The sequence below is a fragment of the Myotis yumanensis genome, unplaced genomic scaffold, assembly GCF_028538775.1.
Source record: "Myotis yumanensis isolate MYYU_CA2020_CCGP unplaced genomic scaffold, mMyoYum1.0.hap1 SCAF_24, whole genome shotgun sequence".
Taxonomy (NCBI): domain Eukaryota; kingdom Metazoa; phylum Chordata; class Mammalia; order Chiroptera; family Vespertilionidae; genus Myotis; species Myotis yumanensis.
The window spans coordinates 1830864-1844574 of record NW_027223775.1 but is presented as its reverse complement, the minus strand read 5'-3'; the positions used below and the strand labels follow the sequence as shown (position 1 = coordinate 1844574).

At 50.0% G+C, this 13711-nt stretch overlaps 1 protein-coding gene across 1 annotated transcript; it reads left to right on the top strand.

Annotated features, from left to right (window-relative positions):
* The first annotated feature begins 8461 nt into the window (after positions 1 to 8461).
* Positions 8462 to 12924, top strand: LOC139000631 (melanoma antigen preferentially expressed in tumors-like). The gene is made up of 4 exons (XM_070402771.1): positions 8462 to 8484; positions 9935 to 10267; positions 10654 to 11259; positions 12369 to 12924. Exons 1-4 carry the CDS (start codon positions 8462 to 8464, stop codon positions 12922 to 12924), a joined length of 1518 nt encoding a protein of 505 aa, XP_070258872.1.
* Positions 12925 to 13711: the final 787 nt, after the last annotated feature.

Genomic DNA, 13711 nt, shown 5'->3' with positions numbered 1-13711 from the left:
ACTTGCAGCTGTGCCCTCCCTTTCTGTTTTACACCCACGACTATTTAATCGTAGCCTTTCTCAGGGAGGTAAATGTTTCTGGAACTCAAGATTGTGTGCCATGTTGACCCAGCGTGACTCGCAAGTCACACTGTGCTCCTGATAGAACATTCACTTCTTCATGGCAGGACTTCAGATCCTTGTTTACAGATGTCCAGCTACAGAGGTTATCCAGTTTGTTGGAGTAGAGTCGTTTGTTGTAATTTTTTACAATCCTTTGTATATCTGTGGGGTCATTTGTTACTTCACCTCTTTCATTTTTTATTTTGTTTATTTGGGTCATCTCTCTTTGTTTCTTGGTGAGCCCGGCTAGCTGTTCATCATTGTTGTTTATCCATTCAAAGAACCGGCCCTTGGTTTCATTGTTCTTTTGTATTATTTTTTTGGTCTATTTGTTGTTCATTTCTGCTCTGATCTTTTTTTTTATTTTTGCTAAAAGTATGACAAAGGGTATTACCTAAGTGCCCTTTTTATCCCCCCCACCCTTGACAAACCCCTGCCCTCCCTTACCCCCCAGTGTCCCATGTCCATTAGTTATGCTTATATAGATGCACACAAGTCCTTCGGTTGATCTCCTACTCCCCTCCCTCCTGCCCCCCAAACCTCCCTGGCCTTCCCGCTGCAGTTTGACAATCAGTTTGAGGCAGCTCTGCCTCTGTATCTATTATTGTTCAAAAGTTTGTAATGATCTTTATTATCCATGATTGAGTGAGATTATGCTCTGATCTTTATTATCTACTTCTTTCTGAGTACTTTGGGCATTTCTTGTTGCTCTCTTTCTAATTGATTAAGTTGCAAGGTTAGATATTTCATTACCATTTTTTTCTTGTTTCGGGAGGTAGGCCTGTAGAGCTATGAACTTCCCTCTCAGGACTGCTCTCATTGTGTCCCATAGATTTTGGATTGTGTGTTTACATTGTCATTTGTTTCCAGGATGCTTTTTATTTCTTCTTTTGGTAACCCAACCATTGTTTAATAGCATTCTAGTTAGCCTCCAAGTGTTTGATTTTTTCATTGTTTTTATTGCAGTTGATTTCTAGTTTTATGCCATTGTGACCTGAGAAGATGCTTATTATGATTTCTATGCTCTTGAATTTGAAGAGACGTTGCCTGTGTCCTAATCTGTAGTCTGTCTTTGAAAATGTCCCATGTGCACTGGAGAAGTATGTATATTTGGTAGCTTTGGGATAAAATGTCCTGAAGATGTCAAGTCCATCTGAACTGGAGAGTCATTTAGGATTGCTGTTTCTTTGGAGGTTTTTTGTTTAGGGGATTTATCCAGTGGTGTCAATGGGGTATTAAAGTCCCTGACTGTGGCTATCTTGCTATCTGTCCCTTGATACCTTCCAGAAGTATGTATTTTATGTGTTTGGGTGCTCCTGTATTGGGTGCATATATGTTTACCAGAGTTTTATCTTCTTGTTGAATTGGCTCCTTTAGTATTATGCAGTGGCCTTCCTTATCTCTTGTTATGGCATTCACTTTGAGTTCTATTTTGTCAGATATAAGCATTGCTACCCCAGCTTTTCTCTCATTTCCATTTACCTGAAACACTTTTATTTTCCATCCCTTCACTATCAGTCTGTGTGAATCCTTTGCTCTGAGGTGGGTCATGTTTTCTTATGCATTCACCTACCTTATGTCTTTTGATTGGAGCATTTAGTCCATTTACATTTAATGTTATTATTGAAATGTACTTGATTGTCATCATTTTTATTCTTATATTTTTCTTTCATCTTGCCTTTCTGTTTCTTCCTTTTTACAGCAGTCCTTTTAGCATTTCTTGCTTCGCTGGCTTGGTGTTAATAAACTCTCTTAGCCCTTTTTTTGTCTGTGAATCTCCAGATTCCATCTTCAATTTTGAATGATAGACTTTCTGGGTATGGATTTCTTCCCTTGTTTCACATCATTTTGTATATTTTATTCCATCCCCTTCTGGCCTGGTGTGTTTCTGTTGAGATATCAGTTGATATTCTAATGGGAGATGCCTTGTGGGTAACTTTCTGTCTTTCTCTGACAGCCTTTATGATTCTTACTTTGGCATTGATGTTTAATTATGATGTGGATTGGTGTTGGTCTTTCTGGGTTCATCTTGTTTAGGACTCTATGTGGTTCTTGCACTTGCATAGTTATTTTCTGGCCAATATCAGGGAAGTTTTCTGTCATTATCACTTCCAACATGTTTTCTATTCCTTGCTTCACTTTGTCTCCTATAGTAGTTCTGGTATCCTTATTATGTGGATGTTGAATTGTTGGGTGTTTTTCCAAAGCTCCCATAGGCTCTCCTCTTGCATTTTAAACTTTCTTCATCTGACATGTTAGTTGCCTCCATTTCATTTAACTCCTTTTCTGTTGATTGCACTTTATTCATTCCTTTGCGGATTGCTTTTTTGTCTCCCTATGTTTTGTTGTAACATCGGTATTGTATCTGTGTGCTAGATTCAACTGCTTTCCCACCCAGGTTCTTTTGGGGGTGTTTCTACTGGTGTGATCTCTCAGGTCTTCTGGGATTGGTAATCTAGCAGAGCTCCCTACTTGAGCTATTTGGGTTCTCTTGGGATAGTTGGGTCTTGACTGTCAGTTTCATCTTTGTGGATGAAGTGTTATCACGGGTTAGCAATGTGACTCACCGCCAGCATTGTTTTGCAAGGTGTTTTGGATGTGATTATTGTTCCGGCTCTTGTGGAAAAGATTGTCTGAGGTCTCACTGGTATGCGCTCACTGTTTGTTCCCAAAGACCATTGCCTGGGATGGAAGATTCTTGGGGCCTGCGGCTCAGGAACTGTGCCTTTAGCCGGTGTGGTGTGACCGTCGCTGGATTAGCGTTACTCTGAAGCTCACTATGAGGGCCCGGTGCCCATGAGTGTGTGGAGGCGGGTATCTCGTAGTTTGTGGTTGAGGCAGTGGGACTCTGGCCAAAGTGATTTCCCTGTCTGAATCACGAAGGAGTTTAGGATCCAGCAGCAGACTGTCCAGAGGTAGGTAGCCGGGCGGGGGGAGGGGGGACCCCGTGGATCCTACTGAGGGAGCCATGCACCCTTGGTTGGAAAGGCACATGCCCAGTGATAGCACACAGAAGGGCCCAGGAGCTGTCTGCAAGGGGTGTGTGCTTGTGGGGCCCACACACTGGATCAGAGTGATTGTGCTGCGCCACTGGCCCGTGTAGGGAGAAGTCCCATTTTCTGCTTTGGGGGATGAGCATCCATAGTTGGAATTGGATGCCCAATGCCTGCTTACAAAGGTGCCCAAGTATCGTCTACTGGGGCAGTGGGCTGAGGGGGTCCTTGTGCTGGAGCGGCACTACCGTGAGGACCGGATGCCTGCATGTTGTGCCTTGCAGCAGGCTCATGGGACTTGCGTGCTGGATCGGTGCAATGCAGTGACCAGAGGTCTGCAGATGAAAAGGAGGAAGTCCGACTATCTTCTGCTGGGTCGTTCAGCCCTTGGTTGGATACCTGTGTGCCTAACCAGCCAGGGCACGTCTCCTGTTTTCAGATTCCTCCAAGGTGTTCTCAAAGATTTTCACAGGAGCCCATGGCTTCCTACGTATGTGCGTCAACATGCTGATTCCTAATTGGGGACCAGTTGGTTCTTACTCTGACCTGGGTTGACACAGGTGACTGAGACCATGGACCACCAGGGCAACCAAGTACTGGAGGGCGTGAGGCCATTCTGAGCTGAAAGCAGCATGGAAGGAAGACATCTTCAGGTGAGCTGGTTACGGGAGCCGCCTTGGGTGTCTAGAGAAGCACTGCACCTCTTCCATTCTCATCACCAGGGAAATAGGTGGGATCTGCATCCTCAGGCCCCTCCTGGGGGAGCAGAAACAGGAGCAGCCATTGTATTCTCAGGTCCTGTCCCCCCAAAATCATTTGTTCTCCTGCCTTTCCATGGGGTAAAAGAGAGCGAGCATGAGACAAGAAGCTGTAGTGTGTTAGAGACCCCATGTTCAGCAACTCTGCTCAGAGCAGGGCTGGCATGAGAGCCCACAGACTTAACTGGTGTTTGGCATCAGGTAAGTTTTGGTCTCTTCCCCTGAGCTTGCACCACTGAGTGTTAGGGATGGTTCTTGAAACAAAGTAACAGTAGTGCACAACCTGTCCCCTGGCTACCGCCCAAGGAGATCAGGGAGGCCTGGGAGCTAGAGAATGGGGATGGAGAGACCTCGCCCTCATGCATTGGGAGGATCAGGCCTCACACAGATGCTGCTGGTACTAAGGTCACCTGGTGGTAACCCCTCCTGTTACTAGTGTCTCAGCCCCATTGAGAGTGGCTATTTCAGGACATACTGGGCCCAGGACCCTGAGAGGAGAGGTCAAGGCCCTGACTGCACAGTAGTTTGGGGCAGAGAGAATTGTCAGCCCTGGGCTGCCGGAAGGTGCCCTCCTTAGTGTGATCCACCTGTGCAGAGGATGAGGCGGAGGGGCATAGTGGAGCTCAGGCCAAGAGGGAGACACCCTGGAGCTATGCCTCCTGTGGCCCCAGTGCTGGGCTGGGTTCCCCACCCCTCTCTTTCCCTCTCCCTCAGCTGTGGGAGGGCCTCCATGCACAATTGCTACCTTGATCTTGTGGGTGACACATCATCAGTAAATTTACATACTTGCAGATCATTCCTAGTTCTCCCTGGGAATATCACGCCATCGCCTCCCCCATCCTCCTGAAGACCTGACCGGGTCCATACACCATGGCTGAGCACGGACCTGCCGAGCACCTGAATTGTGGTGGGTGATTGTCACCTAAATGGACACTCCTGCTCTCTGCCCATGACCCTGGTCGTGTCCACCGCTGCCACACAGAGAGTGGCATGTTCCCATTCTCTGGTGATTTCTCTAGGCACACTCCCATCAGGCTGGCCCTGGTGATGGCCATGGGAGCCTTACACCAGGAACCAGGGCCTTCTTCTTGTGTCACCTTCCCATGACCCACTCAGCGATATGAGCGCAGGCGACTGACTCAGGCCTCAGTTGCCGCACAGGGAGAAGGAAGTCAATTTTTGGCCCCTGCCAAGGTCTGTTGTCTGGAGAGAGAAGTAATGAGACTTGGAAAGTGAAATGGTTGGGTAATTTCTTAAATTCTGCCAAACATGAGGAATTACTTTTGCTCATCATCGTGACTCAGAACCCAGCTTCAGGTTCACAATGGCCAGCTCCCAGAGAAGTGTAAATGAGGAACATGGTTGTGACCAAAAAAAGGATGGAGAGGCCCCAGGGCAAGCCATGAGGGCAAAGAGCTTCACACTAAAGGAACTCTCCCAGAGACAGGTGCCCACATAGGCAGCAGGAAGGATGGGACCTGGGAAGCTTATCCAAACCTAGAAAGCAATGTGACAGTTCAGCAGGGCATGGAAAAGATTCTCACGCTGTGTGGAAAGTTGTATGAGCTGAAGACCCGCAAGCCATGTTTAAACTAGTCTTGAAATAGTTTGCAAAGGCTCATGTCAGTTTTTAATTCTCAAATATTTAAAATCACAGGATGCTAAGTAGTGATTTTACTACTTTATTTATTTACATGTACGGTATGTTTATAACAGAGTTTTTAATGTTGTGATAAAAATTTGTAATGGCCATTGAAAAATAACAACTTTTCCTATGGTTATTAGGATTGCTGGGCAGGGTATTAGCTGGAGGTACCATTCTGTGTGGCGTGCTCTACCGTGCAAAGCAAGAGCAGCCTATGACTTGCTCATTTTCCAGCCCAGTTGTTTTGTTTTTTCGTTTGTCTGCTCAGTCAAGTGAGGGTTCATGCCTCAGAGATACTCTGAGGAAGACCATGACATTCTCATGAGGTGTCCCTGCAGATCATCCGGAATAGCAGTGGATGCACCTTAGGCCCTCAGTGAATGTTCTTGAGTAAATCCAGGATTGAAGAGAGAGAGGAGAGGAGTCTGTCTTTGGCGGCAAGGATCAGCTGACCCGGGGACATCCCAGATAACATGTCCACTCTGTGCCAGTGCCTCCTGCCAGCCCTCCTGCACCGCCCTTGGCATTAAATGGCGAGACCCAGGCATGTCCTGGATGTGAGGCATGTTCTCCTTGGGGAGGAGGGAGGAGGGACAATCCCTTGTTTAGGTCTAGATATCATTGTGGCTGATGTGAAACCAGGTCTGGTTGGGCAGAGGCAGGGCAGGTAGAGCCAGCAGAGACTTGTGAGTTTGAAAAAGGCACAGAGGACTAAATATGTCAGGATAAGAAGAGGTCTGACTGCGGAGGGAAAGAAGCCAGGTGGAAGGGTGTCTGCTCCAAGGCTGGGTTCATAGAGTGGACGATGGGAAAGCCCATGCATGGGGACTGTTCCCCAGGGCCTGTGAAGCCCCACAGAGGCAGGGCTTGCTGTGGATCCCAGGAAGGGCATCCTCCTGCCTCTTTGGTGCCTCTTTGGATCCAGAAAGGCAGCTCGGATGTTGATTTTCCTTCCCTACAATGTAGCTTGTCATGTTCTCCAAAGCAGCTCAGAAGAATTGTGGAGAACTCGTGGTTTCTCTTATCAGTGGCTGTCCCCAGCATCAGGTTCATGATGGGCTGACTGACATTCCAGGGATGCATAAAGAGGGTCCCAGACTTGGAGCGCATTCTAAGGACCCCCCTTCATTCAAAAAAAGGTCCATAGGGCAGATGACCTGGGATCGCAGTAGGAATTTTGTGACTGGAGAATGCGGTTGCAGAGGACGGCCCTCCTCATGGGCTCAGAGGCTACTGTGTCCTGTCCATAAGTGAGGGCCATGATGAGAGCAGGTGGCAGGTGACCAGGATGTGGTGAAAACATCCCCCAAATTCATGTGTGGGTGCTGGGACTTGGCGGGGCCTGTCCAATACTGGGCAGGAAGTTCTCCTGCCCCTTGTGCCATAGCACATGCCCTGTGGGGGGGTGGATAGAGGAGTGTTTCTTGCTCATGAAGAAGGTATGTTCGCCTCAGACTTTGTTTCTAGGTCATTCTTAGTGGTTCCTACTACCTCCTTGTATCTCCTGGACACTGGGATCTCATAGAGGCTGCCTGAGCTTGGGCTCCTACAGTTTTCCAGTTTCCGCCTGGTGCATATAATGTCTGTGTTAAAGAGAAAATCTCAGCCCCCAGGTGGCACCCTCAGGCTAAAAGCCCATGATACCAAGTCTAGACTCAAATGCTGACCTCATTACAGTTTGAACCTCTTCCAGAAACCTCAACAGCCAGTCTGGAATTTTCTGGTCAACACCACTGTGGTAATCTGTCACGTTGTCCCTCTGCCTGGAACATGAGAGTTGTTTGGGCATCACAATGCAGGGGGTAGACAAGAGCAGAAAAGTTGCTCCTCTCTGCCTCTGTCTCTCTCTCGCTCTCTCGCCCCCAACCCCCAAGCTCTCTCTCTCTGGTTCTCTCTCTGTCTGTCTCTCCCTCAATTTCAAAAGATCCGATGTGTGACCCAGTACAGCATGGGGATATCTCAAACTATGGCAGATCCTTACATGCCAAGTACAGCTTCAAATCTTCTGAAGGGGAAGGTGTATCTGTGCACTGAGCTTAATCCTGAGGGAGGACATCTTCCGTCACGATCTGAGTGAGAGTTTTAGGCGTGGGCCCAGAAGGAGCTTTTTGAAGCCAAATTTGCATGGATTGTTCCCTAGGGTTGAGCAAACATTAGTTATTTATACAGACTTTGGCAATCATGTTAGTCCCTGGAACTTGGCTGGGACTAACCTGCTGCCTGTGAAAGGTTGGGATGTGGAAGAGGATGCCTGAGCTAAAGAGAATGCCCTCTGTCACAGCTACTTGATAAGGATACACAGGTCTTTTGGCCCACATTTATTTTTCTCTGTGCCTCCAAGATTCCAAAGAGCCCACGACTCTCACCCCTCAGTGGCTTTCAGAATTGGATAAGTCACATCCCAGGTTGAGCTGCCACACCCCTCCTCTGGCCTCTCCACAACCCACATTTTCACATTTAATTTTCTCAAGCCAGTTTGCTGAGCTGGTCTGGTTCTTCTGGGAGGAAATGCCCTTTACGTCCACAGAGGGAGGGTGACAGAATCTCCTGCCTATACTCCCCGTCAGCTTGGGTTTAAGGGGTCCACCCAGTTTCCTCCTTCACCGCTAGCCTTTTAAGTTCTCAAGTGTATGCAGTCAGAGTCTTTGAGTTTCCCAAATGTTCACCTTGTCCTGGGTAATTCCCTTGGTCCCATTACAAACGTGCAGCCCCTCCCCTCTCCTGATCAGCCCCTAGACGTGATTTTGGCCAGACCTCCTCTGGGGAAGGCTTGCTCCTCAAAATCTGGAAGACCAACTGTCCCTCTGTTCCTGTTGGAATGGGCACGGGATTTGCAATTGTAGGTAACATCAAGTCTCAGGGACTGTTTGGTCCTCAATACTGTTGCATTGAAATTCTTTCTCTCTTGAGATGATACCACTGTCTCCCTAAAGGTGTGTTAACGGGAACATTAGGGAATTTTGATGTGGCACCAACACCCCCATCAAGTCTACTTCCAGTTTGGTTTCCTTTTCTTTTCCTTTCATGCATGGACCTGGGGTTCAGCTGGAGGTGTGGAGAGTACAAAACCCCATCAGGGTTAAATGCCTGGAGATCCAGGACTAAGGTTCTGCTCTCAGGTGGAAGTAGCCATTTCAGCTAGGACCTCAAAAGGAAGGTGTGGTCAGACGAGGTATAATGGCTTCCGAGGAGGCTGAGGTGGGAACAGAGGCTAGAGCATGAGAGTCAATGCCCAGGTCTGAGCACAGGGCTCCCTTCACCACGCCCCTCTGGTGAGTCAGGAGCCTAAGGTGGTCCACAAGGACCTGCAGGCCAAGAACCCAGAGATTTGTCCTTTCTTCCTTACAAATGAGCAGACTTTGCCTTTGCCTCTGGGTGCAGGTTTGCCTTAATGCAAAACGTTTTGATTTCTGTTTTGATGTTTGCCATGCATAGAGGTTCACAGGGCAAGTTTCCCCTGTGTCTGAAAGTCGAGTGTTTCTAAGGAGCCTATTGTAGGCCAACGTGGCAAAATCCTTTTTGTAGTTTTTAGCGACCGGGCTGTGCGTGTGAAAACAGGTCTTAATGGAAAGTCTTTCATAACAGCCAATTGATGTTTAGAAAGAGTGGAAGGGGGTGGGGGGAGGGAGAGAGAGAGAAACATTGATGTGAGAAACATCCATCAGCTGGCTCCTGCCCACCCCCTAACGGGGGTTAGGAATGGAGCCCTCAAGAGACCTTTGGGGGCACGGGAGGATGCTCACCGCACTGAGCAACACTGACCAGGGCTTGCAGTTTCTTATTGAGAGGAGCCTTACTTGTGACATGTGAGCCCTCTGTTGTCATGGATAAAGTGGTCATTCTAATATTCATAGAAGGGGCACACAATAAAATGTACATGTTGGAATTAATGGTTATTTTTCTCACCTGCAGCTACCCCATGCTTTAGAAAACGTTTGTGCTGCTTTTAGGATTCCTCATTTAAAAGGTGTCAAAGGCCTCAGTGGTACCCATTGTGTGGGTGTTCCTTAATCTTCCCCATCTATTTTATTTCCTGGAACTTAGCAAGAGGCAGTCCTGGGCCACGGGCTGCTCCCTACTCCAGGTGTTTTCAGCCCTTCAGTGATCCTCAGAAACGTTTTCCCTGGAAAGGTTGGGATCATCTCTCTGGTTTCCCAGGACTCACTGCACAGCAGAATTCCAGCTAGCCAGTGGGTAGATGTGGGAGGGGTCCAGTGGTCATCTCACCCCTCCTTGGTGCCTGGTTCTTGTCCTGCCAGTGTCAGAGGAGAGGCAGGGCTGAGTGGCTTTGCGGCCCCTAAGCAGAAAACGGGGTTGTGGTAAATTGGGGGCGCTCCAGTTGTTGCCGGAGCAGTGCCTTTGGCCCTCAGCTGGTCCCTCTGAAGGGAGAAAGACCGGGGTTGCTCATGCTCAGCCTGACAAGATGCCTTGCTCCCGGCTGTCTCCCAGGATCTCTTTCATAGCAGCTTCATGGGGATGAGCCTTCCGGCTCCACGCAGACTCCTGGAATTGGCATGTCAGAGCCTGCTGAGGGATGAAGCCTCGGCCATCGCTGCTCTGGAGTGGCTTCCTGTGGAGCTCTTCCCACCTCTGTTCATGGCAGCCTTCGCTGGGAAGCACAGCAAAGTCCTGAAGGCCATGGTGCAGGCTTGGCCCTTCCCCTGCCTCCCTCTGGGGGCCCTGATGAACCATCGGCAGCCTCACCAGGATATCTTGCAGGCTGTGCTGGAGGGACTCGATGCCCTGCTTGCCCAGGAGACTCGACCCAGGTACAGGGGATCCAGTAGCCTGGGAGCACCCTGGGGATCTGAGCAGTTACAGCTGGGATCCGGGTGTGTGCAGGGCCAAAGGGAGAGCTGAGGGAGGCCTTGGAGCCACTGCTGGGGTCATTCTGGGAACAGGCTTCGGATAGATAGGGCTGATGAAGATGCCGAGGGTGACCCAAGGGACACGAGCCCACTCCTTCCTGGTGGCACCTAAAGGTACCAGGAATGGGGACCATGAAGGACCCCAGTAGCACCAGGAGCAGCTGATTCCTGGGCCATGGAGTCAAAGTCCAGTCAGGTGTCTGGCCCAGCTGCCCAGATTCCTAGACTCATGGTCTTATTCCTTGTTATCTTAATGCACCCCAGCAGATCTCCTATTTTCTCCACAGGAGATGGATACTGCAGGTGCTTAATTTACAGAAGAGAGTTCATCAGGAGTTCTGGATCGTGTGGGCCGGAACCAGAGCCCATGTGTGCTCACTGCTGGAGCCTGAGGCCCCACAGCCCAGGAGGAAGAGGGGGAAAGTGCACAGCTTAACGGCCAGGCCAAATTCACCCTTGGCCCCCGTGGAGGTGTTAGTAGACCTTTGCCTCAAGAAAGGTGTCCTTGATGAGTCCCTCAGCTACCTGATTAAGAAAGTCAGCGAGAGGAGAGGTTTGCTGCACCTTTGCTGTAAGAAGCTGAAGGTGTTTGCGATGTCAAAGCAAAACATTAACATCCTGGATATGGTGCAGCTGGACTCTGTCCAGGATTTGGAGGTAAACTGTACCTGGAAGCTGTCCACTCTGAGGAAGTTCGCTCCTTACCTGGGCCAGATGGGCAATCTGCGCCGGTTCCTGCTCTCCCACGTCTTTACGTCTTCTCACACCACCTTGGAGCAGGAGGAGCAGTGTGTCAGCCTGGTCTCCTCTCAGTTCCTCAGCCTGCCCCACCTCCAGGAGCTCTATTTGGACGATGTCTCCATCCTCAAAGGCCGCCTGGACGAGATCCTCAGGTGAGGGGTGGCGAGGTTTCCCTGCCGACCAGAGCGAGTCCCTTTCCATTTCAGCGCACAGTGACGGGCTCTCCCGTGTGCCGTCCCTCAGCAGTGCTAGAGTGCCTGAGCCACTAGGCGGTCCACACAGTCAGTGTCTTGTTCACTGCTCTGTCTCCTTGCATGTTGTGTCATAACCCCCCAGACAAAGGTAGGACGTATGCACTAGGACAGAGGCTAGTAAAGAGACTCCTTGCTAGGAATTGGCGTAATGGAGGCTTCGGGACAGGGGATGGTAGCTTTGGGAATCCTTCTGAGTGGTGTCTAAGGGAAGATGATGCAATAGAAACAAGTGAGGATTGCAATGACTAGGGGAAAGCCAATCAAAGGTGCGGTTTCAGGGGTTAAGTTCCGCACTTAGAGATTTGGCCATGGCAGCCTTTCACTCCAAACCTGCCTCAATCACCTGTCTGCCAAGGGTTGCCATAGGCTCTCGCAAACAGAATGCCTGGTAAATGCAGGATTCTGGAGGGAGGCATTACGAGATGGGATAGGTGGTTTGTGGACAATGCAGTGATCTAAGTTCCTGGAGGGTGGCGGCCCTCGCTGGATGTTGCCTGACTGTGCCCAGGTTAGCCCTTTCTGCACATCTGCCAGAGGCCTCATTGGGCTAAGAGATGATGGTGACAGGGGTCTAGGCTGTGGCTGGAAGGAAGCCCGAGTTGCAGGCATTTCGGGACATGTCTCCAATACTAAAATGCACTGGTTGCCTCCTGCTTCAGACCCTGGGCCAGGCTCCTTTCTGAGCTCCTCCCATCTTTACCTCCCATCTTTATGTTCACAACACCTGTGTGTTTGGGCTGGGGGTGTATGATGAGTAAATGGAGTGTGTGAGGTTTCATCCAGTTGGATCCGTCACGGAGCAGATAACAGATGGAGAAAGATTCCACTCAAATTTGCTCTGACGTGAATGTCCCTTTTCACTGTGCAACATGCTGGGTTTGATCATCATCTGGAACACTGTAGGCTTCGGTGACATGGGCCTCTTCACCCTGAAGGCCTGGATCATCCTCACCTGCCTCTGCCCACCAGGTCCATCCCCCACATGTAACTGCTCTGTGTCTCCCCAGGTGCCTGAAGACCCCCTTGGAGACCCTGTCCATCACTAACTGCCTGCTTTTCGAAAGAGACTTGAGACATCTCTCCCAGCACCTGAATGTCAGCCAGCTCAAAAGCCTGAGTTTCAGTGGGCTCAACCTGACCAATATCAGTTCTGGGTCACTCCAATTTCTGTTAGAGAGAGCCTCCCCCACTCTCCAGGACCTGGACTTGGATGAGTGTGGGATCATGGACCCCCAGTTCCTGGACATCCTGCCTGCCCTGAGCCACTGCTCTCAGCTCATGACCCTCAGTTTCTGTGAAAACCCCATCTCTATGACCGTCCTGGAGGACCTGCCTCGCCACATCATCGGGCTGAGCAAGCTGTATTGCGTGATTTATGCGGCCCCCCTGGAGAGTTACGAGGAAAGGAGCGGCACCATCAACCTGGGCCGACTTGCCCAGATGCATGCCGTGCTGAAGCAGATGCTGCAGCAGTTGGGGCGGCCCGGCATGGTCTGGCTCTGTGCTTACCCCTGTCCTCACTGTGGCTGTAGAACCTTCCATGACCCAACTCCCATTCTGTGATCCTGTTGCTTGAGTGTCTAGCTGGGTGCCCATCTGGGCACTTGGGCACTGAAGCCCAGACATAAGTGTACCATACAGGAACACAGCAGCCAGTTTCAGACAACTACTCGGGGTTGGGGGGGAAATGCTGGCAGGGGACTCGATGGTTTCTTTGGGGAGATTTGTCCTAAGGAGTTTGAAATATGCACCTGAATCTCTCATGGGGAGGGATTGAGGCTTGGGTGGTAGATGCGGGGATTACCTTTGCTTGAAGGGTTGTGAATAATTGTCAGTAATAAAGAGAACTGGATGTTAACCATCTGGTGTCCTCTATGACATGTTAACCTGATTCTCCCACCTGCAGTTACTGGACAAGTAAGAAGGCATGAGCATCGTGATGGGCAGACACTAGGCTGGTGGAGGTTGGGTCAAGGAGATCACATCACCATTTATCCTTTCTGGTTTGGTGGTTCTTTCTGGTGCACCGGTACCTACTCACTCACCTCTGTGACTGTTCAGTGGGTCAGCGCACACAAGGGCCATCCACAGGGACTGGAACAAGTGGCTTCCAGTGAGCACCACTGAGGTACAACTGCTCTGGGGCCGTCACGGGGAGCTAGTCCAGGCCCTGGACTCAAACACTCCTCCCCACTGGGAGCCTCCATCGCTGGCCTGTGGCCCCTCCATGGCCGGGATTCCCTGTGCAAAAGTCAGGCCCCCAGTGCTGAAAGGGACATCAGCCTGCCAGGGAGCCAGAGCCACGGCCTCACATGTCCATGCCTGTCATTCACTGCATCCAGCCCCTTCT

Bases quoted from the DNA above. Each gene is read 5' to 3' on its own strand.
- LOC139000631 (XM_070402771.1), top strand. From the start codon at position 8,462: ATGTGGCACCAACACCCCCATCA. The intron at 10,268-10,653 runs GTACAGGGGATC...TTTTCTCCACAG, and splicing joins GCCCAGGAGACTCGACCCAG to GAGATGGATACTGCAGGTGC. The intron at 11,260-12,368 runs GTGAGGGGTGGC...GTGTCTCCCCAG, and splicing joins CGCCTGGACGAGATCCTCAG to GTGCCTGAAGACCCCCTTGG.